Genomic DNA, 24,919 nt, shown 5'->3' with positions numbered 1-24,919 from the left:
AAATTCCTTACTGTGAGGGTGATGAAGCCCTGGCACTGGGTGCCCAAGGAAGATGTGGATGCCCCATGCCTGGTGTTCAAGGCCAGGCTGGGTGAGGCTTTCAGCAACCTGGTCTAGTGGAAGTGTCCCTGCCCATGGCAGAGAGTTTGGAATGAGATGATTTTTAAGGTTTCTTCCAACCCAAATCAGTCTATGATTCTGTAATTTAACACATCAGGCTGCCCCAGCTTTCAAGTTTGTCTTAACGTGCAGGCCAGTTTACAAGTTTACAGTGTCACAGCTGAGGAAGGTTCAGGCTGCTGTAGGTTCTAAAGTAGGTTCAAAACTACTTTAATGAAGCTTAACTTTTTGCTGGAGCAAATCGAATTCAGATGCCTTTAAAAATCCTGACTAGGGTGACTGACACTTGCCCATGGACTCTCAGAACTCGACAGGGCTTCTCAAATGTCAGCTCTTTAACTAGTGGAAGTGTCCCTGCCCATGGCAGAGGGTTTGGAATGAGATGATTTTTAAGGATGTCAGTTCTTTAGGATTTCATCTTTATTTGGTCTTCACATTTAAGCAAGAAATTTAAAAAACTCTTTTAAAAAAAGCAAACCTTCTGTTTGGAAGACTGCTTCAAAGGCATCCTGAAAGAATTATCTCAGGGAATTGCCAGAGGGTGAATATGAATTTGATATCTGCATTTTTTAAAAGGCTTAAACTAGGCATCATTTACAATCTCTTGCACAACTCTGGGACAACTTCTTTGTTTTGAATTGCAGCTCCTTCCATTAACTACACTTAGAGTACAGGGAATCCTGCAAACAGGCATTTCTGGGTAGCTCACTCAAGTGCAGGTGTCCTAAAGGGAATATCCAAAAACACTATTTAAGTCAGCTGTGAGCATAAGCTCCCAGCAGAAGTACACACAAAGCAGTCAGTCCAATTCCCAAAGCACTCCTAGGGCTATGTCTAAAACCAAGAATGAAGAGGATTCTGTCATGTTGCTCAAGGAGTTCATAACCCAAACCTTCAAATGAAGTCAACTTCTGAATTCAGAACTCAGTCAAAATTGTGCTATACAAAAGACATTAAATATTTATTAAATTACAGCAGCTTTAGATAGGAGAGTTAAAAACTTTAAAATATCTGAATTTTGGATTCATGACTTTTTTCTATGACAGTCAGTGGGTCCCTGGGATATCTGTTGGCACTTTCAAGAGTTCTTCGACTTCTTCCTGTAAAGCTTCAGCTTTTTCACTCAGCAGCATCTACAACAAGAAAACACAAAGAAACAAAAATTACAAAACAAATACAAGTATTAGCTATAACTCTTAGACAGATTAAAACACCAATGTTTCTTTCTAAATTTGCAGATGGGTCTGTAAAAGACTGCTGCTGCTGCTCTCAGGACCACAGCAGCTTTGCCTCAAAGAGCCAGCATTTTTCTGTTGATTAGTTTACACCCATATAGAAAGCAGCCACACAAAAATTAATGCAGCACACAGATGGTTTTCTGGATTCTGCCATCACATAATACACCAAATTTACAGAATATGGACAGTTTTGTCTGGAACTGTTAAGGAACATTTTTAACCTTAGACATTCATTTTCCATTCTAGAATAAACATTTTTAAGTTGTGCCTGCTGAGCTGACTACCTCTTCCTTTATTTGAAATTTTTTACTACAGCATTTTACACCAGACAGACATGACTCCTGATATCAACAGTTGTTTAATCCACTGCTCTGAACTGTTTGTTGCTGGCTGGCATGGAGAGGAACAGGAGCACATGCAAGCATTCTTCTAACTTCCCAGTTAGAGAAAACTCCATGAATTCAGTATGAGCATGAGAGTAGGGTAGATTGATAGTTTTGTCTTTGATATAGATAAGCAATCTGCATATATCCTTTTCTATTGGCTGCCACAGCAGCAAACTAAAGAAGCAGCAAGAGGCCTACAACATTATCTAAACATGATCTTTTAAGTACACAGCCCCCAAAGTTGGTATGCTTACTTCATGAGAAAATTTTGGTTTGCACATCCTAATTGACTGCCTTATTTTTACACCAACCATCCTTTTATTCTGGACATTCTCTTACTTCACCAAGAGCTTGCTCTTTTAGTAGAATCAAACATGAAGCCAGTATCATTGCAACAGCAGATGATGAATGGAGATAGAGAATACCATTCCTTGATCAAGTACTTCCTGCATTTTTTGTTTAGACACAACTCAGTGTTTGTTACAGAACATGCATACACAAAATGGAAAAGACAGGAAGGAACAAAAGGGCACATCAAAAGCAACCTAAATAGGCAAAGTTAACCCTGCACCTTGTTGGTTTCCATTTCTACAATCCTACAGATCCTATTCTTTTGTCACGATTACCACTAGAACTTCTGTAAGGTAAGTCCTGAGATATTGGCAGAACAGAGCATTTCAAGTGTCAGACAAGCTGTCAAGCATTTTTGCCCTTTGCTTCCCCTCTGAAAAGCAGCACCACTTGGCTGTACACATTTTTCTTAGTACAGATCAGCATTTGGATCACAAATGTCCACTAATGCCTTTACTAGTAAATGGAATCCTTCCCTTTTAATGCAGTTCAAACATCCACTTTTGACATATTGGAGTTCTTTTTGGAGCAAGTTTTTATTGCTTTGTTTCTAACTCACCTTTGCAGATGAAACAATTTGTTTGGCTTGACGTCGTGACAAGTGCTCAATCATCCTCACCAAAGTTTCTGGATTTGCATTAGCCAAGTGTGCTAAAGTTTTGTACCCTGCATTGTAAAGCTGTTTTGCTCGTGCCTGAAAGTACAAAATTGTGTTAGATTATCAGAACAGGAAATAAGAATTACTGGTAAGTGCCAATCTCTGCACCAATCTCAAACATTTCATTCTGCCTATCAATCCAATTCTCCTTTTCTAACACGAATGCTCACTGAGAATCCTTATAGTCCAAAAGCACAGCTTTGCCAGTAAGATTTACCACACCAGCAATCTTATCCAGCTCTTACAAATCCACTTGCCTTTATTTTCTCTGAGCATGATACCAATGCTGCTGTCTTCTCTTGTTGCCATGTTTTCTGCATTCACTGTCACTGACAGGAACAACAGTCCCACATTCTTTGGAGGTGTCTGTCTTGTTTAGCTTCTCAGATTAAAACCTCACTGCCACTAAATTAAATGGTTTTCTGACAAACTGATTCTACAATATGCTGGACAGGCAAGTTAAATCATTTTGCAAAGAGCAGAACCTTGGACTGAAGTCCCAAAAGAGCTTTTATTTTAATAGAAGTCTTCAATTCAGAGACTAGTTAAATTTCTTATTTAAAATACATGCAGTCCCAACATGACTTTGTATATTTCTGTGAGGATCTTCTAACTTAAATATGTAAATTCTCATTCCTCCTTACTCCCATGAACTGAAGAATCCTTACCACAAAAGAAACCTGGACTGTTTTCCACAGAATTCACAGGATGACTAGGTTGGAAGAGACCTCAAAGATCATCAAGTCCAACCTATGCTCCAGGACCTCAACTAAACCATGGCACTGAGTGCCATATCCAATCTTTTCTTAACACATCCAGGGATGGTGACTCCACCACATCCCCAGGCAGACAATTCCAGAACTTTATCACCCTTTCTGTAAAAAACTTCTTCCCAATATCCAACCTATATTTCCTTTGATGCAGCTTGAGACTGTGTCCTCTGGTTCTGCTGCTGCCTGGAGAAAGAGACCAACCCCCACCTGACCACAACCACCTTTTAGGAAGTTGTAGAGGGTGATTAGGTCACCCCTGAGTCTCCTTTTCTCCAGGTTAAACACCCCCAGCTCCCTCAGTTGTTCCTCACAGGTTCCAAGCCCCTCACCATCCTTGTTCCCTCCTCTGGATGCACTCCAGCATCTCAAAGTCCTTCCCAAACTGAGGGGCACAAAACTGGGCACAGCACTCCAGGTGTGACCTCACCAGTGCTGAGTACAAGGGAAGGAGGGTGACCTCCCTGCTCCTGCTGCCACACTGTCCCTGATCCAGGCCAGGATGCCATTGGCCACCAGGGCACACTGCTGGCTCATGTTCAGCTGCTGTCACCAGCACCCCCAGTCCCTTTCTGCCTGGGCACTGTCCAGCCACACCATCCCCAGCCTCTAGCATTGCAGGGGGTTATTGTGGCCAAAATGCAGGACTCCAACTTCCAACTGAGTGTACAGCTACATTGTTGTCCAAATACAGTATTTTCATAGCTGCTGTGGCAGAAGCCAGAAGAAAATCATAGTCTCAGCTCCCATTTCCTAAACAGATCACTTTTCCCCCAACCTCCAGACTGTTGAGGAATATCTGCATTATGCTGAATTCCCAGTTGGTTGTACTTGGTTTTCCAGATACACTTGAAAGGCACAGTAACATTTAGCACACAAGTTAACATTGAAAAGTATAATTGAGCCAGGGTTACTGACCTCTAGAACTCCTGCCACCTCCATCAGAGGGATGAGTTCTGTCTTAACACAGTATGTCAACTGCTTGGTAAGCTCTATCAGCAAGGCTTTATAAACCCAGAATTCTTCCAATTCCTGTAGAGACAAAGATTGCTACAAATCAGCTCCAAAGTTCTGTATTTGGGAAACATGACTGACAAAACTCTACTAAGGCAAAAAGCATATATTTGTCTTTTAGATGAGGGAAGTACTATTATTTCTCTAAGTCATCCTTTCAGAGAGCTGCAGAGGTGTATTCAGCATTCTTCAGCTGAACATCCCAAAGCTGGGGCAATTCTGAAGGATATGCAATGCATTATTTCAGTTATTTCACCAACAGCACTGGCAGTGATCAATGCCCTGTACAATTTGTATATTTTCACATTCTCAGTGCATAAAGCTTGCTTTTGCTATCAGAAATGTCATTGTATGAGCATGCTTTGCTCAACAGGAAAAATAACATAGAACAGGAAAGGTGAAGAAACATTTTTGCACAGGAAAGGTGAAATACCACACCTGTATTCAGATCTAAAGTAAGATAACAAAGCTCCAGATTTTGTGAAACCAAGCCACAAAGAATTTATTTACATTTTTTTAACACAGTACCTCACAGAAATGTAGAAGGCAGGATGCAAAGGAGGCAGCAGAACTGATGAGATTCTGCACATATCCCCGGGACAAGTTAAATTTCTCTGAAACACTCCATATGTTGGTCTCTTTCAGTAGTGCATAAAGGACAAATGTCAGGTAGAACCTGTTCACCACAGCATCATCCACATTCTAGGAATAAGACAAGCTAGAATTCAGAGCCAGTGTCACACTGCAGATGTTCTGTTAGTACTACAAGGCAAATCTTTCTATCTCTACTCCCTTCACAGCTTTAAAACATTTTTATATTATACACAAAGACAATGAAAACATTAAGAAAACCAACCAATGAGATTAAAATAACCTTAATAATCAGAACAGCAATAAACAACACTAGCATAAAAATAATCTGGAATTTGCAAATAATCAAATGAAATTACTAAACTGACATCTTAGGTATGAGACATTGCCAGCCTACCTTTCTGATGGCTTGACCAGAAGCCTTTTTTGTAATAAAGCTTTCAGGTACTCCCACAATATCTGCTACTTTTTGCTCTGCTGCACTTAGCTGGTTGAACTGAAATGAAATTTTATAAAGAATTTTCAGATATTTTGTTCTTTTAATATCACAGAAAACACAAGTACATTGTTCACAGTGCAACAATGTTTTTCAATATCTCTATAGAATCAGTAGAGTAGTACCATAGTCACCAGTCACAGGCAGCTCTGAGGCTTCTTTGCCTACTTGTCTGAATTACCTGTAACTGCCCATTTCTGAATGCCTCATTTTAACAGAATTAAACAGATTTTAGTGCACCCCCAGTAAAAAAAAAAAAAAAGCACATTTGCCATCAGATTGCCACCCAACTTCATGTCAAACTTCATGTACAAACCCCCTGCAAATTTAATACACAGGATTACAGAATGCCCCAATGCATGTTTGCTAGCAATTTCTCACCTGTCTCAAGTAGATCATCCAGTCTGGGCTACAAGTAGAAGTCATATCATAGGGAGTTGACAGATATAGCAGATGAAGATTGCTCTCAAGAACCAGCCCCTCCAAACCCTTTTTCAAATCTCTGTACAGAATATTGCAGTATGCCAAGTCTATTGAACCTAGAAAAAGCACACGGGGTAAGAATAAGCACAATTAAAAACAGGCACAGAGAGTTAAATGAAGTACATTTAAACACAGAATCAGTATTGTCTTTACCTTCCACAAAAGCTTGTTATGCCATCTGAACTGGAGACAAATATCTGTAACCTGAATTACTGTCCTAACCTAACATAAGTAGTGAAGCAAAGCTGAGGAAAGGCAATCACCTATTTCCATGTATGTTCATTCTGTGTGGTTTTGGAGTGCTTGTGAAATGTCCTGGCTTTACTAAAATCCTACAATAATTTTGTAGATTGAAGGAACCCTTCAGACTCATCCAACTACATTCCATACCCCAAAATATTTATGATACGACAGGAAAACAGAACTTCCTGATATATTTATTATAATTGGTGTACATGTCATATGCTCCCTTTCCCTCTTAAGCTTTCCAAGAAATCCTTCTGTTTAAAATAACCTGTTCACAACAATTAATTGTAAAACAAGGTCCTGAACCACTTTGATTACAAGACTAAATCAAATATGTAAGTGATTTTTTTAGGGGTACAGTTCTGGTTTTGTTCCCAGTGGGATCAATATTATCACACTTCATTCACATCACTTTCAGTCACGTGCTACTTGACTCCCATTTTCAGTCTAGATCATGTAATAAAACTCTTTCTTGACAACTTATTTTTCATTGCAGTTCAATAATAAGAGTAAAAAATTCCATACCCTTATATGTAGCTTTACCCAAGGGTGTGATTGTCAGTGTAGATTTGGAATTGTGGTCCTTCTCAGATATTCTTCCTTTTAGGAGTCCTTTTTCTATTAGATTTTCCAGCCCATCTTTAATTATCTCTGAGAGGCTCTTCTCTTTAGACAGCAGCTGCTGCTGAACACCCAGCAATGTACAGCACATGAAATTGTCCACTTCCTCATGGGTAACTGCTATCTGCACCAGTTTGGGAAATGATTTGCATATTTGAAGTTATTATTTCACACATTTAATAAGACATAAGAAAAAAATTGCTGAATAAAGAAAGATCTTGTGTTTCTACAGAAATACATCCCAACAAATAGAATGATAGATTCTCAGTGGCCGATCTAATGGACTGCTCTCCATCTGTTCTATTATTCCAGCTACTGTATCATGTTAGCTTGTTTCCACTGTTTCTATCTGTATTTTGAATCAAGTGTCAGAAATAGAAATATTAATATGCTATTGTATAGTAAGACAGATATAATTTTTGCTTTTACACATAAGGTAATTGTTGTTAGATGATTGAGTTAAGTGAGAAGATCTAATCAGATAAGGACAAAAATTTGATTAAAGCTTTTCTTGAACTTGCAAGCCTGAGTGTTTAAGCAGTCTGTCTTTTTCTACAGGATCAACAGGTGACATTTTCTTAGCAGTTCCAAGCCCTTAAGTTACTCACAGAGAAGAGTCAACTGATACCTTCAGTCCAACCAAAGATAACAAGAGGCTCTGGATTCCCTTGGTCAACTCCTGCAGAAGATTGCTGTAGCAATTCTCCAAAGGACTGTGAACTAAATCCTGAACCTAAAAGGGGCAAGGAATATATTAGTACAGAGGAATATTCATGCATTAATTTTATATTTTCAAAAAATCAAACTGACATGCATGATTCATCTTATAAAGAAAATAAATAAGAGTAAACAATGAAAGCTTACAGTTCCCATCTGAAAACAAGCCACATAAAGGAAGCTTAAAGGTATTATTACATAAATCAAATACTTGCAACTTCAGGAGGTGAACAAAAATCAAGCTAGGCAGCATGGCTCCTCCTGTTTATTCCACATCTTAACTCAGCAATTTAAATTACCAACAGCTTTGTAAAAATTACCAAGTGTTTGTCTTTTTCTTGCACTATGAGAATACTTTCTCCAGCACTGTCAATACCAGCTCGACCAGCTCTGCCAGCCATTTGTTTATACTGGTTCTTCTTCAGGAAGTCATTGCCAACATAAGGAGCTCTGAGAATCACCCTGCAAAGACATCTGGAATAAGTTATCCTTTATATTCAAATTACTAAGGCAGCAATAAAATGTTACAAATTCAAATTAATTCTTTATTAATGTGCCCCTTACCTCGTAACTAATAAAAGTCAAATGCATCTCTTTGGACAGATGTGTAAAGCCTTAAACTATTTAAGGTGTATTAAATGTGCACACAGAAGTGGATTCTTAGCAAACAATCTTTGGCCACACAGAGTACAGTAGCCCTATCACCAGAACTTGCATAGGAAAAGATAACACATTTTTGTTTTAAAACATATTCCAACTGCATCTCCTTAGAAAAGGTTTATTTTACCATTTAAACACTGTTCTTAGGAGAGTATCTAAAGAAACCACTGTTCTTTTGAAAAACACTACCAAAAACGTTGTAACATTTTTCAATTTATTAAAACTTGCTTAATGCATTTACATAAGTGCTCTTCAGTGATGTACTCTGAGGTGCTTCCTACTGATTCACATTTTGTACATGAATACTGCAGTCTTGTGTCCCAAATTGAACACATCATCCTTTTTATTTCAAATTTCCTGGTAAAAGCACAAACACACTCGAAATAGCACTGAGATTTCCAAGTTACTAAAGAATTTTTTTTTACAAAGCAAAAACCAATGCAAAAATTAAATGTTTTTGCTACTGACCTTCTAGCTGGTAGGTTCACTCCAGCAGCTAGAGTGGCTGTGCAAGCAAGCACACACAGGACACCTGCAGAATAAGCTTCCTCTATGCTTTTTCTTTCATCATTTGTAAGGCCACTGTGGTGATAGGCAATACCAAAAGGGATTGTTTGCTTCAAAACAGGACAGACAGTTCCATTTCCAATACTCTTTAGGTTCTTGATGAGATCTTCTTTTTCTTTCTCCTTGTGAACTCTAAATTCTCTTGGAGGAGGAAAAGCATTTCTTTAGACTTTGACCAATCATTAACCAAAAAGAAGATAAAAACTAGAGACATGCTTACTGTCTACTTCTGTTCATCATTCTTTTCTCTAAGTTGGAGAAATAGTTATTTCCACTAACTTTGAAACAGCAATATGCAGGAGGCTGATTTAGTTGCAATAGAGCCTTTCTTGTTTGGAAGCACAGGAACAGAAGAGATCAAATACTGGCTGTTTTATATTTTATAACTCAGATTTCCAAAGTGGGCTTGGGAACAGAGATATTCAACTGGCTACCAAAGTACATGACCAAATACCAAATATTTTCTAAGAGAAAAATGTTTATTTTCTAAGCTTCTAGAAACCAGTGCCAAAGGGACACAAAGTTAGATTAATTTAGTATGCTTTTCCTTATTTTCTTTGGTGTTTTTCCTCTGGCTATCATCTTTTTCAACTGTTTTGGAATAAAAGTAAGAACTTAAAAAAAATTATTTAATAAGCCTTTTGCAGTTTGCTATCACTTATGCACTTAGCAACTTTATATGACTCCATGTTCAAAGCATTTACTTCTAATCACCAGGGAAAAACACTTGCAAACTAGATGACAATAAACCCTAAGTTGTAAGCAATTATTTCACATATAATTTAAAACAAAAAAAAAGATAGAAACTTACTTCTTGAGGTACTTGCACACCATTGAAGCCACATTTTCACAATTCTTTTTAGTGGGACAAAAGATTAGGCAGGAATATTTAGGAATAACTTCAGTAACCAGTGCAATGATGTGGTCAGGATCTGCTTTCTCCAGATTACTAGAATACTGTAATAAGCACAGATTGACAAATATTTAAACCTAGGAATTAAGTCACAACCTAAATATTCAACACTTGTTCTCAACCATTGCTTGAATACTCTCATTGGATTTAATGTGACGTAATTCCAAGAAGTTGTAGGATAAGCTTTTCTCCCAATCCTCATTTGAAAGACATCTTACTTGAGGGATACATGGATATACAAATCACATTCTTTGCTTTTTCCCTTAATACTTCATTTTCTTTTAGCAACACTTGAGATACTGGCAGTCTACCATTAGACACATTTTCCTTTGTAAAGGTTGAAATGAATCCCTACAAGGCAGTAGTAAGCTGGCAAAACCCCCAAAAGGTATCTTCTTTTAGTTTTGTCTGAGAGTGATCAACTGTTGAGAAAATCTACCCCCGAACAAAAAACACTGAGTATCTGGGATACTCAAACACATTACTTTTTGCATGTCAAAATACTGATGAAACCTCTGCCATGAGGAGTCAAAAACAAGTGCAAATCAAGTTAAGCATTCAGTATTTTAAAGCTGTTTGTTTCATCCCCAAAGCCTACCACTTCTTTCTCATGGGTACTACAACTGAATTATCATGTTTAAGTAATTTCTCTAGAAAAAGATCTGTAAGCAAACCAGTGTAAAAGAATGCATTTCACAACAGTTCTAAGAAACTCTAAGGACTTTGTTTTTACCTTGAAGTTAAGGAGACGTGAAAAAGCAAAGCCATTTTCTGTTTTGCTGTCAACTGCATAAATGGTGTCTCGTATCTTTATGTATTCCTTTAACTCCACCTAGCAAGGTAGAAACCACAAAGGGAAACTTCAGTTAAATTAGTCATTTTTCTCTAAAGCTATTGCTGATGCACAGCTATAGCTTTTCTCCAAGCATCACGTCATATACATACTTGCACACAAGCACACGCTTTAGGATTTTTAAGATAACTTAATTGTTTTAATTATTTGCCTTGATAAAGCATGGAATCATAATGAAGAATGCCAAGAATGTATCCCATGAATTATTTATAAGCCATGCTGTCCTGACAGCATACAAGAAGCAGCACTACATATTCTAGTTACACCAAATGGACTACAGTGATTCATCACAGTAGCTGAAATTTAGGAATTGCTTAAGTTAAAAAGAAGCACAGCAGTATAAAGGTTATTGCATTTGTGTATTTAGAATTGCATGGTGCTATTTATTGTATTTTTAGCAATTAGAGAGCAATAGCAGGCCTTATATTACACTGTGCAATTAAGCACAAAAGCTGTGCTACAATTCTTAACAGATTTACTATGATTTTAAAGGCAAATATCTTCTTTACTAGTTCCTGGTATCTTGTATACAGACCGGTCTGAAATTATTAGCGTAGTACTCTGCTTGCAGGAACTTCTGCAGGTCTCCAACATTATTTAATGTTGCACTCATGCCAATGATCTGTGTCTTTTCTGTAAAACAGAAGTTGAGATTAATTTATTGTCACATTACAAATTTTTAAGACTTTTGTTCAGTATTTAAGTCATGAGACTCCTTCTTCACCATCAATCTTTCCAAAATGCCAAAGCAGCAGGTTTGAAGGAAAAGGCCATTACTAAAGAAATACTAACTAAGAAACAATACAAAGTTACAAAATAGTAACTGAGACTTAAATGTAAATAAAAAGCATTAAATTGGATGCCTAAAGGGCTCCCACAAAGACATGGAAGACATTTGACAATACTCAGGATTTCACAGAGAAGTATCAAAAGAGCTTCAAAAACACCCTAACATCCTTAGAGGGTCAATTAAGGCTTCAATGAGTAAATGCTGGTAATACATGGAGTCATGCCATGTTTTCCAAAAGAGCACAAATCCAGGAAGTGAGAGTGTGACTCCTCTCAGAGAGGCCACAACTACAAAATGTTAATGACACTAACTGTAGCCATGACTTACTACTGGTGTAAAGAATTTTTGCCAGAGTAATTTCCAGTACTGCTCCACGACTTCCTTCCCCGAGCATATGCAGCTGTGAACAGAAGGGAAAAAGAAAAGGCAATGAGTTGAGAGTATTTATTAAAAAAACTCCAAAAAATATAAAGAAATACTACAGAACTGGTTTTGTTGGACTTCCTAAAGATATCCCTCATGTAAATTTGGATTGTTAAATTCAGATGTATTACCCCACTTAAAAACCATTTAAGAATCACAGAAGAACAGACTCATGGGCAAATGTAGACAACAAGATTTACCTTCCATTTAACTAGACCACAACTGACACAAAAAGTTAACTCCTGACAGTACAGCCAACGTGGAGATCTTTGTATTTGTCAGTCTGAGGAAACTTTAAACAAAATGTGGTTTAAGCAACACTTAAAGTAAAAACATTCCTAGCAGCCAGCTTCTAGAAAAACCAGAAGTTAGTGCTTCAGCTGCCCTCTGTTTAGAAGCTACAGTGCTAAAGTATGGCCAGCCAGCCTGGAGAACTCCAGGAATTAAAATCCCCATTAGGTGTTATACATACTACTCAACCCCACAATCAACCCTTGGCAGCACAACTCAGCCCCACCACTGCAACAGGCAATTCTCACAGCCAAATGTTACTTGGTATTTTTCATTTTTGTCAGTGTTTCACTGGGTCATTAATACCAGACACAAAGTTGCATGGCTTCACATCTGTGAGTTAAGGTCTAGGCTTCATAAAATACATTCCATAAAATTAAAATTATTTATGCTTTTTTGCAACCCATTAGAGACTTCTAAATGACAAGCAGTTATGTAGGAATTCACCATCAACCACTACCACAGTAGATTTCTCAATATAAATCTATTACTCTGAAACAGCAATAAATGTTTCATTTAAAAAAAAAACCAAAACAAACCAACAACTTTCAAAATTATGTGCCAATTCAGAACACAGAAAATAAAAGCAATCTTCATGATGAATACTTTAAGCAAAACCAAGCAGGCCAAGAACTGCTCCTTCCTAAATAATTGCTTATTAGAACCCTAAAGGAACGTGCACCTGATAAATTGGAGAACATCTTGTGGCCTACCTCATCTACCACAACCAGGCCGAGGTCATCGATTCGTTCTGTTTCAATTAAGGAGTTCACCAGAGCATGTCCTTTTTCTATAGTAGCAATATAAAGAGACTTTTTTACTCTCCTTTTGATTGGTGGAAATCTTCCTTTACTTCCTGCATATTCTTCAACCAGGAAACCTAGTTCTATCCCAAAACTCGATAAACCCCTCACCTATAAAAGAAAAATCAATTACAGAAGAAAGTCATGCTCATTTTGGGTTCCAGATCTGCCTCAACAACTCAACAGAAAACCAACCCACACCACAAGCAGCTGCTTGACATAGTGAAACATATTAGCTAAGACTATCTATTCCAGCTACAAAATTGAAGTGTCTACATGAACTATAGCTGGGTTTCATCTGTTCTCTAAAACTAATTTTCCCTTTATACCAAAATATGTTTTTATTTCAAGAACACTTCTTTAGCAAGTTGGACAGCACAGTTCTTAGGCTGCACAACTAAACAAAACATCCCAAAAAGCCATTATTTCAAAATTCAGCACCCTTTACTTCATAATTCAACATCTTCACCTCAGTTTCTGTCTGTTCCATTGCAAAATTACTGACACTCAGAGCAGCATTTAGAAGAGGCCACTCACTTCCCACCATCCCCAAAAAAAAAACCTTGCTGAAAACCAGGCACCTGAGCAAGTAAACAAAGTGCACCAGGAAAGATTTACATCAAACAAAGCAGTACCAGAAATACTGTATCCAGACCTTTTCTTGGACAATGGCAACGTATGGCAGGATCACCAGAACATCCTTCTGCCTGCAGAGCAATTCTTGGAGAATGATTATTTCAGCTACAAGGGTTTTTCCACCACCGGTTGGCAAGGAGTATATCAAGTTCTTCCTTTGCTGTAGGGATTCTAACATCAAGCAATCATGCTGCCACTCTGCAAAATGAAAATGGGACTATCAGCAACCCCAGGGGAATGTCAGCTAATATAAAAATGCCTGTGTTTCATCCAGAACACTCTGAGCTCAGCCTTTAAGAGCTTTTCCTCAAAACAGCATTTAAAGCCTTCAGTGATGGTGACTTCCAAAGTATTCTGTATTCCAGATGGATACCATCCATCCATCCCATCCATCTAAAACACCAAAATAGCCACTTCCTAAAACAGGACAACTACTTTCCAATGTGGTTTATGTTAAGCATTACCTTAAATATTTTTACAGTATAATGGCTGAAACAGACAATACTCCACTAGCAGCTCTTTTTTTTCCAACAGACCATTGGTTACACTACCATAAAGTGTTTCAATCCCTCGAAGTTGTCTGAATAAATCTTTAACCTTGCTAGGTAATCCATAAAAAGGGCCTCTATCAAGAGAAGAAGATTCAATAGCTTTCCTAGCCACAAAAATCTCTTCAGATAAAACAGCTTCTTGGAGCTGCTTGGTCTTGGAGACCTGCAGAGTCTGGGCTCTGGCATTTCCAGTCATAGCACTTTTCAGGTGATCTTTGAGACTCTCAGATTTAAATAAAACACACTTGGAGTGTGAGGAAGAGTCAGTAGGTCTGTGTTCAGGTCTGTTCCTGTGTTCAGCACCAGCATAAAAAGTCAATGGGTCTCTGATTTTGTCTGAGAAAGAATTCACACGTTCATCCCTCCCTTTTGAGAGTGCAGATGTCCTAGAAACAGCAGAAAGTTCATCCATTTTTTCAAAATACAGAAGCTGCGACGATGGCAAGTCATCTAAAGCAGACTCAGTTAATTCTGGATTGCCACCAGCTGGGTCACTGTCACACACTTGGCAGGCACCCTCTTCTCTGTCACCTTTGAGGACATTTCGTGAAGCAGAGAAGTTATCCTGCTCTTTCTGGTGGACTCCTGGCTGAAGGTTCCCAAGCACGATCTCTCCAGCTGCTGTCCCATCCACGTCTTTGCCCTGCAGGTATTTGTGCTCAGTGTCATCCACCTGGGCGATCAGCGAATCGTTTCCATAAAAGCTGTCATAGTCACCAAACAGATCCTCCTCGCTATCGTTACTGCACTGCAAAAACCAAACGGGAGTTATTGGCACCCCAGCAGGCAGAGCAACTCACAGAGCGCCAACGCCAGAGCCAAGGCACCAAGTCTGCCCCAGCCCAACACTAAAGCATTCTGCGCGATGGCTCTGTGAGGAAAACCCGGCTTGGGTTCCGAAGAAATGCCCTGGCTAAGTAGGGAGATACGTGCATAGAGAGATGATAGAGGCTTTGGGGGTTTTTTTATTTTTTTTTATTTTTTTTTTTTTTTTTTAGCTAAAGCCAAACGGCTTCACACCCTCTCTTACGAAGTACGGCCCTCCCCGACACACACCATCCTCCCCCCCGCCTCGCCAGCCGCCCAGGATCCCGCCATCCCCTACCGGGGCCTCCGCCGGTGCCCCCTCGCCCCCCGGGCTCGCTCTCTTGCGAGCCACCGGCGAGCTGGCGGCGACGGGCTGCGCCGGGGCCCGGCTCCGCTTGCGCTCCGAGCTGGAGCGGCTCTTCCTCCGCACGGCCAGCCGGGGCTCCGCCATGGCCGGGGCTGCGCGGGGCCGTCACGGCCGCGCCGGGACACGGGCCGGGACAGGAGGCGGGACACGGGGCGGGACAGGAGGCGGGACAGGAGGCGGGACACGGGGCAGGACAGGAGGCGGGACAGGAGGCGGGACACGGGGAAGGACAGGAGGCGGGACAGGAGGCGGGACACGGGCCGGGCCCGCCGGGCCGCCCCACGGAGGCGCGGCCACCATGGCGGGAGCGGGCACTTCCGGTAACAGCCCGCCGGGGAAGCACGTGGCCGGGCCGCCACCAATCGTCTGTCCCGAACCGGGAATGCCGCGCGGCTATTGGCCGGCGGGGGGGCGGCAGTGACGCGCGGTGCGGGTGCCATGGCGGCGCGCGGTGCGGGTGTCATGGCGGCGCGGGGCCGCTGGCCGCGCCTGGCGCTCGGTGCGTCCCTGCCGCTCCCCCCCCGCCTCCAGCGGCTGCCGCTCCGCGCCGGCGCTAACCCTGTCGCTCTCTCCATTGCAGCGAAGCTGTGGACGCGGCCGTGCCGCCTGCTGCACGAAGGGCAGCCGGAGCGCTCGGACCAGGTGAGGCCTCCCGGGCTGTCCCGCCCTGCTGTGCCACCGCGCCCCCTCCGCACGGCACCAGCCGCGGCTGGAAGCGCTCTGCTCTGGTCGCTGTGCAGCCCATCAGACCCCGAATGCGCGGTGGGCAGCGCAGCGCCGGGGGAGGTCAGCGGCGCTGGAAGTTCGGGCCCCAGGGATCTGTATTTCTGTATCCTGAGCAGAGCCCGTTAAACCCGGTACCTCTGGCTCGGACAAAACCAGTGGCTGTGAACTAAAAACACGAGAAGTTCCACCTCATCATGAGGAAAAGCTTCTCTGCACTGAGGGCGGCAGAGCCCGGAGCAGGTTGCCCACGGACTGTCCCTCTCTGGAGCCATTCCAACCCCAGCTGGACGTGTACCCGTGTCACCTGCTCCGGGTGACCCTGCCTTGGCCGGGGGTTGGACTGGATGGTCTCCACAGGGCCCTTCCAACACTGACTGTGCTGTGACTCTGTGCAAAGTGAAAAATCACTTTTCATATCTTGTGAGGATTTGGTGCTGGGTGTGTTCTGAAGCTTGAGGAGGCTGTTCAGAAATACCTCACAAGGCTCCTCGGGAGGCATTTCTGAATCTCTGTCTTTAAAATGTGTGTGAGCACACAGAAGCTTCCTCAGGCCATTTGCTTTGAAATTATTTTTTAAAAAAAGATTCTTGTGACTTGTCAGACAGAACTACATTTTTACCAGCTTCTGCAGATTTTGACTTCAAGTAGAGGTGTAACACTATCTTACTAAGTGATTTAATAGAGTTGTAGTGTCATTGTTGCTAAAATATAAAAAGCTGTTTACTTGTGAGAAGTCTGAAGTTGTGAGGTACCAAGAAGTGAGTTAATAAAGTTACTGAAAAGTTCAGTGGTACACTAAATATGTTTTCTATTTTCAAGACAAGTGTTGATTAAAGGATTAAAAGTAACAAATGCTCTGTTATCTTGAGAAGCTAACAGATGTTAATTGTTGTCTTGATTTCAGCCCATACAAATGGAGAACCCCTACAAAGACCCTCCAAAGAAATGTGTCTTATGTGGAATAAATGTGGACTATAAGAATGTGCAGGTGAGTTTTAAAATTGCTGTCCTTGGATGAAGGGAACTGGTTTTTAAATGTGTGTGGTGTAGGTCCAAAGTGATATTGCTGTCCTTGGATGAAGGGAACTGGTTTTTAAATGTGTGTGTAGTAGGTCCAAAGTGATTTAAAAAAAAAACAACAAACAAAACAAAAACCAATTAAAAAAAGTTCATATGTGTAGGAATTTAAGACTTAGGAGTAAGATTGTGTATGTGTGTAGTAGGTCCAAAGTGATTTAAAAAAAAAACAACAAACAAAACAAAAACCAATTAAAAAAGTTCATATGTGTAGGAGTTTAAGACTTAGGAGTAAGATTGTGTAAAGGTCAAGGGGCAAATAATGTAGTCATGCTAAGATGCTTAATCTGCTAACTATGTGTGACAACTTTGCAATTTAACAAATAGAGTTCTTGGCTACAATTCAGCTGCCACAAAGCATGAAAGCATAGAAAATACTGTCTAGCTCCAAGCTGTACTTTTTTCTTCAGGTAGAACTGAGTTTTGAAAAAACAGATGAAAAAATGAAAAATAGAGTACAAGTAGTAACATAAAGCTTCAAAAAAGAGTTCTTAAACTGACTTTGATTTTTCTTAATTTCAAGTAGCTTCTTTCCCAGTTTGTTTCTCCATATACTGGCTCCATTTATGGCAGGCATATCACAGGTATGTGAAGTATTAAATTAAATCATATACAGGTTAATAATTATATTTTTGTGAGTCTAAATAACTGTGACTCAGCAGTCTTTCTGAAAGTAACCAGTCCCAACTCTATACGTTTTGTAATAGTGTTCCCCTGACTTTGTAGCCTTTGTCAAGGAATTAAAATATCCCTTAATTGTATGCATTTTGTATTTAACAGTAAAAGCACACATGCATTTTTCTAAAAAGACTTAAAGCTAGAGGGAATTGTCACTAATATGCCTTTCATGCTCTTATGACTTGCTCAGTGTTGAAAATAATTCATCTCTTTAGGCTTGTGCAACAAGAAGCAGAAGGAAATTACAAAAGCCATTAAAAGAGCTCATGTATTTGGTAAGTATGATTTTGCTTTTGAATTTCCCAACTCAAGGCTACTTTTCTATTAAGAACACCTCCATCTTTTTTTTTAACAGGATTTATGCCAGTTATGTTTAAGAACCCACAATTTCTCACAGACCCCAAGCTATGTAACATCAAGTATCCAGAGTGATATACTGTACAGAAATAAACAATAAAGCTGTTTTTCATGTTTATATACTTGTTTGCTGGAAATGTGGTTTGCTAGCATAATGTGTGGTTGACTGAGGGGTGGATGTCAGTCCTTGTTTTATTTTTCTTCACAAAGTCTCTGGAAGTTCTTGTCTGAAGGAAGATTAAAGCAATAAAAGAAACTGGCAGCTATGTGGACCCTTTCCTCTGCTCACTGGTCTTGCTAAAGCTCAGGTGGCTGTTTTTCCCCTTGCTGTGTTGCAAGATGTGGAGAAGTAAACAAGCACTGGTTTCCTGAGGATAAATTAATGTATTTAAACTGTGGCAGTTCACGTAGACAGCTAATTGTGTAACGTGTTCATTTGATGCCCCCTGCATCAGGAGGGTAGCACTGTTTCTTCACCAGCAGCTTGAAGCTGTCTCACTTTGAGGCAGTATGTGACATGCTTATCTGACTGATAGCATCCTGTAGCACAGGCTTTGAACCCTGAGAGAGAGAGAAGACAGATGCAACTCTGGAAGGCAAAGTGAGGGAATGTCATCTTGGATTTATCTTTATGCCAAACAGGATTCGTGCACTGGGGGAAAAAAAAAAACAACAACCTGCAAAAATGCCCTGTTCCATACATCCTTGCAGTGCTAGAGATTGCTACATCACTGGAATACACCAGCAGTAGCTTTTGGTGTGAAGCCATCTGACAGATCAGAAAGTAGGAGAGTGTGGGTATTCCTTTGCATCTGTGTTTTTTTCAAACACATCCTCATCTGTTTCAGTGCTGCTCAGTGTAAGCTTCCTTTCCTGGTCACTGTCCTCTTGGTTTTGAAGTGGTTCTTGGTGAAGCTGCAGTGATCTGGACTTCTTGAATGACCTTGAAACTGGTGTTGTCCCCCTGACCTTACGCTTGTTTAGATGCCTTGTTTCAGCTTCAGTGAAGTCTCTTTCCTCTACCATGAGAGTCAGTTTGTCCATGACATTAATATGATGGTCTGTGTTACAGCAGTTCTTGGATATCTGTTGGCCTTTGAAGGAAACAATGCATGTCTGAAGTGTGGAATTGGGGAAAAATGTTTGTAGTGCCTGGCAAAGGAGAACATTCTCCTTTGGCTCTGCTGGGTGGTTTTTGTCTTCTCCTGGGGAAAAAAAAAAATCAAAGTCAGAGTTGCAGAACCTCTTGCACCACTGCTGTTTTGGCTGCCTCAGATTCAGAAGTGTTTTCTGCTTCTGCCACTTGAGTCAACTTTGGAAGGGCAAGGCTTTCATCACATTTGGTTAACTTACCTGAACAGTTTTGTTGCTTTTTCCTCTTTATTTCTTCTTTTAATTGGCTCACCTCTGCTAAGAGTTTTTCCACAGATCGTTCACTGACTTCTACTGTAATGCATATTTTCTGCAAGAAGAAGAGCATGTTGATCAGACTAACAGTATTCACAGTTGCTGACTTTAAAATTGTTGAAAAATCCTTGAAGTTACTCATGGTTAAGTTGGACACAGAGTAGTAAATAGATTAAGTAATGATTTGGAGGTAGATTTGTCAGATAACTTTGTGTTGAGCAAGGTGCAAGATGTTTTATTTGATCCCATCTATGCAAAGGAGATCTAATGAACTACAGATAGTACTCCTTCAAAATAATCCTCTTGTAAGAATTTATTCATGGACTTGAAGATTAAACATTGTACTTTAATCAAATGGGAACTTAAATCCTCAGCTTTGACAATGTAGTTTGCAGCACAGTAAACAGAACTTGCTGACCTTTCAGTTTGTCCATGTTTTGGACATGGCTTTGTTTTCTCATGCAGTGCAAAATGTTGTAGCCCTTGGCTGCCTTGGTTTTGCAGAGCTGATGAAGGTAGGCAGGCCTGCCTGGCTTACCTTCAGTTCCTCCTGCAAGGTGGCATACATCTCGTTTATCTTATGAACCTCCTGTAGGGACCCATCTTCATGGAAGAATTCTGACCTGTGATCAGGAGTAGAACATAATTGCAAGCTAGTGATCCTAGTGCTTACTTAGTAGGAGCTTTAGTGAGTAAAGCATTTTGAGCTTCAATGCCAGATGCCTGTGCTGAGACAGACAGCTCCTGGCAAAATATGGGACTGAATTAATTTCTTTGTATGCTGGAATGGTAAGTAATTGTAGAACACAGGTCAACAAGTGAAACAAGGTATGGCTGTAACATTTACAAAAGCACTTAAATGCTTCTATAGAAAAGTAAGTGTAGTTATGGTAGTGGGAAGCTACAGCTGTCAGTAAATACAACATATATTGTACCTGTGTTGTCTCATGGCTCTCACAAAACCAGAGGATACGCAGGAACCGGACACTGTTCTGTAACCTTGCTGTTCTGCCATGCCCAAGTTGGTAACCACCAAAGGGACTTTCTGGAAAAGTCTTAAAATGCATAAGTATGAAAACATGATCTATTAGTATCCACAGATGTTTCATTGAAAGTTAAGTGTTTTTGGCCATTCAGGATCTGATGGGAGAGTTACAGTATGCTTAATCTTTGCTAAATGTGTTATATCGTGTACAGATGAGGCTAAAGGCAAACTGCAAGAGCAACCAGAAGCTGAGCAAAGCCCATAATTTCCCCTCTTTCTGACTACAACACACACTAATGCAACATTTGCTTGCTAAGCCTAGCCTGCAAGCAGAATTTCTCTGAAGATCAAGTTGACAGCAATTTAAATATTTTTATGAACACCTTGTATGGTTGAGGTCCTGTACACAAAACAATTCCATCAGGTGTAGCTTATATGTGTAAATAAACTGACAGTGTCTGCTTGGTGATGCTGGCACTGTAGATAAAAAGGGCAATCCCAGAACAGAAGTCCAGGGTAAGCCTTCAACTGGGCTGTGGCAACATAAGGAATCATCTTATTAAAAGTTTAAGTTTCAAAGGTGAAATATACAGTGTTACTGATTCAGTTGCAGCAAAGTAGAAAAACTTTCAAGTTTTAGCACATACTGTAGACCTTACCCTTCCTGAGGCCGGTGTAGAGCGTGTTCCAATCTGTAAGTAGAACAGCTTTCTGTCATCACGCTAGAGGTTAAAAGGAGGAATACAAGCCCCTGGTTTGATAGGTGTGACTGCAGGTTTTTATGAAGAACTCTTTCCCGGAATGTCATGGTCTGGTCTGTGTTACGCCTGAATTTGTACCATCCTATTACACTCTGCAGGCAGAAGAAAATTCACAGTTACTGTTGAATCATGATGTCCCTGTGTGTTACTGAAGCAAGTTTCCTCCAGTGCAAAGTCGTGTCTGAATTGTTTGCTAGTAGGTGCATAGTCAAGCAATTAGTTGAGTTAAAACCTTTAAAACTTCTAAGCCTAATTCCCATCTTCTTTCCTTCAAAACCATGTGTTGGTCTGTTTCTTAGCCTGTGTTCAAGCTGACACTGCAAGCTTTTTTCTGTTTTGTTGTTTCTTTCCAGCTTCTACTTTCCCCTTATAAAACTTTGTCCTGTGGAAAAAAGTGTAGGTTTTTTTGATGTAATGGTCCTTAACCAATTGTGAGCTGACCTCACTGGTCTTAAGGTGGAAATTCCTTTGGTGCAATTCCTTTAGGATCCTTGAAATGCTCACTTGAGAAATTAATAATTCAAAATAAAGTTGTGACACATACGTAGGCAAATCCTAGTCAAAGATAAGCTAAACTGTTTTTTTATGGAAGAAAAGGATGTAGCTGCCCTGACCAGCAGCATGAGGGACTATAAAAGGTTTAAAATGAGACAAGAAAAAAACCTTGATGCAAGAAGTATCCAGAACAGCCTCCAAAATTTGAGTGAGCTCCTCAGTATGGTTTAGATTTAAGAATAAAATACCTTCTTACAGCCTGATAGTATTTTCTTCAGGGCAAGTTCATTCAGTTCTCCTGCAGAATTATAAAAGCTATAAGAAAATTAGAACAATTAGAGGGGAAAAATTAGACTGCAAAAATAATTCTAGCATACTGAGAATCATCTTGGTTTAAAAAAAAAAAATTAATACTATTAAGGGTGAGGGGTTAGAATGTATGGAATGCTTTTTTTCAGTGTGTTGACACTGTTCTGTAGTTTATATGGTATCATAGGTCACCAGAAGGTGCAGTATGCCTTATCTCTGTCTCTTTATGCATAGACAAACATGAAAAAAAAAGACATAAAGAACCAAAATAGAAATAGCATAAGGCATTTTGCATCTGTAATTCCAAGAGGTTGATACAGCTGCTATAGTTACAGCTGGGTGATTTTCTCAGGCAATGTAAGTTTAACACTTAAAGAGTTCAGGTTAGGGTTAATTTTAACTTTTCAATACCTCTTTCCTTGAGATTCTTACCTGAACAACTGGTAGCATGGAATATGCTTCTGTATGTCTGGAAAGAGAAAGTAACATTACTCTGGGTTCATCAGCTGAAGATGTATATTCTGCTGCATGCTATGATCAGCATGAAACTGATAGAAAGACCAAGAAATAATTGTATATAATTTCCTAAAATTGAATGCATTAACATAAAATTAAATAAGGTGAAGAAAGGAAATATTTTTAAAATATGTTCTAATTAATTTTATCAAATGTAAAGGGAACCACTTATATAAACTCTATTTTTGTTTACTTTTCTACTATGTCAACTGAAAAATCAGGTACTTTGTATTTTCTCCTTTCTGCTGAGTGAAGGAGAAATATGTAGTATGAAGGATTTTACTTGAAAACAGCAGTCCCTGAGTTATTCAATGCACATCCCCTCCAATCACATCAAGATGATAACAAAAAATACATCTGGCATCTGCTTAGTGAAATTACTAAAGAGCTTGCACCCCTCACGCACACAATTTTGTAAGTTCCAAATGAGGTAATAGATGCTAATACATTACAGTTCACATCACTGATAGACAAAGCTTTTCCAGGGCAACTGTAGTCCAGGAGAGTTTGTGATGTAGCCAAGACAAGGGTCTAAACTCTAAGTTATGTTTAATGTAACAAGATATTTGGCAAAGAGTAGCCATCCAAGGAACTAGAAACTATTATTTCTTTTAAATTACTATGTTTTCTGCAGTAAAACTGTAATCTTTTTTAGCGGTTAAAAATGTTACAAAATAACCCTTCCATATGTTTTCAGTTGTTTGGGGTTTTTTTTAATCAGCGAAGCATGTAGGATCTTGGTGCTTTGATCTTGACGTAGACTGAAAACTGAAAGCTGTCATTTACTGCCCAAAACCAAGCAGGCTATGAAAAATGTGGACACACTAACCGATTGTATAAACAACTTCAACATCATCCATTTGTGAGTCTGTAATGCTGTTCTTGGCTTCACCTTTCACATCTCCGAGGAGAAAACCTTCCTTTAGAGGGGAAGAAGAAAAAAAAAAAATCACATTAACAGTAGCACTGAACAGACACTCTTGCTCTTGGTGCTGGTGTGGCCTCACCCCCCCGTCCTGTGTGCAGTTTTGGGTGCCACAATGTAAAAAGAAAAATACAAACTATTAGAAAGTGCTGCAAAGGTAGTGGAGGGTCCAGAAGGGAAGGCACAGGAGGAGCGGCTGAGGGCACGCGGTTTGTTTAGCCTGGAGCAGAGTGCGGGGACACCTCCTGGCATTCTGCAGCTGCCTCGGGGGAGAAGTGCAGCTTCAGACACTGATCTCTTCCCTCCGCCCACCCTGAGGGAAGAGACAGAACTCCCTGTGTGAAGCTGAGTTGGGGGAGGTTTAGGTTGGATGTCAGAAAAAGGCTTTTCCCCCAGAAGGTGTCTGCGCAGTGGAACCGGCTCCCCAGGGAAGTGATCACAGCACCCAAGCCTGGCAGAGTTCGAGAAGCGTTTGGACAGCGCTCCCACAGGCATGTGGTGGCATTCCTGGAGTGTCCTGTGTGGGGCCAGCAGTTGGACTACACGATCCTTGTAGCGTACTCTGTCATTATTTTCTCTAATACCAAGTGCGAGTGCTGTCTTCAGGAGAGGAAAAGGGCTGTCAAAACGAACTTTGTATACATACATATATATATATATATATATAAATATATATAATTTATTTTTTTTTTTAACAGGGTGTGTTCTCGCTCATTTTTCGGTACCCGCCCGCAGTGAGGAAGCCATCCTCAGCGCGGCACTGCTGTGTCTCGCTGGGTGCGCGGAGGCTCCCGCGCTCCCCGAGCCCGAGCCGTCCGCGGCCGTGCCGCGCTGCCCGCCGGGGCCGGGCCCGGGGCGGACACGGCGCTGCAGCCGCCGCTCGCCCCGTTCGAACGCGGAACGCCCACGTTTTTCCGCCGCTCGCCCACAAAGAGGTGCCGGGCGCTCTCTCCTCAGGGCCGGGCGGGGGAGGCCCGGCGGCAGCGCGGCGGAGGCGGCCCGCCCCTCCCTCCTCTCCCACCGAGCCGGAGCGGCCCTCCCGCGGCACCCACCGTGTCCGAGTCGGTGCTGAGGTGCTGGAAGGCCAGGGCGCCGAACACGAAGCCCGAGAGCAGGGCCGAGGTGCTCTCGCCCTCCATGCCGGCAATGGCGGGACGGGCCGCGGCCGGGCGGGAGCCCCCAGCGGCCGCCGGCGGCAGCGCCGCGCCCGGGCCCGGCCGCCTCAGCCCGGCCCGCGGGGGCCCGGGAGCTCCCCTCAGCTGCAAAACTGGAAACTTGCTCTCAAGAGATGTTCTCCGATGTTTGGTTTTGTCCGCTTTCAAGCCTAGTCA

The 24,919-nt window shown here is 41.1% G+C and overlaps 3 protein-coding genes across 10 annotated transcripts; 1 reads left to right on the top strand and 2 right to left on the bottom strand.

Annotated features, from left to right (window-relative positions):
* Positions 1–1,054: 1,054 nt before the first annotated feature.
* Positions 1,055–15,488, bottom strand: HELQ (helicase, POLQ like). Of its 4 annotated transcripts, XM_039696144.1 has the most exons (18): positions 15,284–15,488; positions 14,179–14,926; positions 13,647–13,825; positions 12,902–13,102; positions 11,802–11,874; positions 11,220–11,317; positions 10,565–10,663; positions 9,730–9,875; positions 8,820–9,059; positions 8,012–8,153; positions 7,603–7,707; positions 6,879–7,098; positions 6,006–6,163; positions 5,526–5,624; positions 5,066–5,239; positions 4,442–4,555; positions 2,655–2,789; positions 1,055–1,253 (listed from the first exon to the last, which is right to left on the bottom strand). In XM_039696144.1, exons 1-18 carry the CDS (start codon positions 15,434–15,436, stop codon positions 1,167–1,169), a joined length of 3,171 nt encoding a protein of 1,056 aa, XP_039552078.1. In that variant the 5' UTR covers positions 15,437–15,488; the 3' UTR covers positions 1,055–1,166. The 4 variants fall into 4 exon arrangements, with proteins under 4 accessions (XP_039552078.1, XP_039552080.1, XP_039552079.1 ...); XM_039696146.1 differs by lacking the exon at positions 14,179–14,926 and having other exon boundaries at positions 15,284–15,409; XM_039696145.1 differs by lacking the exon at positions 15,284–15,488 and having other exon boundaries at positions 14,092–14,228.
* Positions 15,489–15,758: 270 nt separating this feature from the next.
* MRPS18C (mitochondrial ribosomal protein S18C) lies at positions 15,759–18,310 on the top strand. Its single transcript, XM_039696115.1, has 6 exons — positions 15,759–15,851; positions 15,933–15,994; positions 16,983–17,066; positions 17,682–17,739; positions 18,049–18,108; positions 18,189–18,310. The coding sequence occupies exons 1-6, from the start codon at positions 15,791–15,793 to the stop codon at positions 18,263–18,265; spliced, it is 402 nt and encodes a 133-aa protein (XP_039552049.1). The 5' UTR covers positions 15,759–15,790; the 3' UTR covers positions 18,266–18,310.
* A 482-nt stretch (positions 18,311–18,792) lies between these two features.
* ABRAXAS1 (abraxas 1, BRCA1 A complex subunit) lies at positions 18,793–24,846 on the bottom strand. 5 transcript variants are annotated; one of them, XM_039696110.1, is made up of 9 exons: positions 24,641–24,846; positions 23,493–23,583; positions 22,580–22,616; positions 22,087–22,153; positions 21,242–21,435; positions 20,533–20,652; positions 20,136–20,220; positions 19,544–19,652; positions 18,793–19,395 (listed from the first exon to the last, which is right to left on the bottom strand). In XM_039696110.1, exons 1-9 carry the CDS (start codon positions 24,725–24,727, stop codon positions 18,968–18,970), a joined length of 1,218 nt encoding a protein of 405 aa, XP_039552044.1. In that variant the 5' UTR covers positions 24,728–24,846; the 3' UTR covers positions 18,793–18,967. The 5 variants fall into 5 exon arrangements, with proteins under 5 accessions (XP_039552044.1, XP_039552046.1, XP_039552045.1 ...); XM_039696112.1 differs by having other exon boundaries at positions 22,087–22,136; positions 24,641–24,760; XM_039696111.1 differs by having other exon boundaries at positions 23,493–23,579; positions 24,641–24,703.
* Positions 24,847–24,919: the final 73 nt, after the last annotated feature.

The sequence above is a fragment of the Passer montanus genome, unplaced genomic scaffold, assembly GCF_014805655.1.
Source record: "Passer montanus isolate IOZ18808 unplaced genomic scaffold, ASM1480565v1 scaffold95, whole genome shotgun sequence".
Lineage (NCBI taxonomy): Eukaryota > Metazoa > Chordata > Aves > Passeriformes > Passeridae > Passer > Passer montanus.
This window is presented reverse-complemented; position numbering and strand designations above follow the sequence as displayed.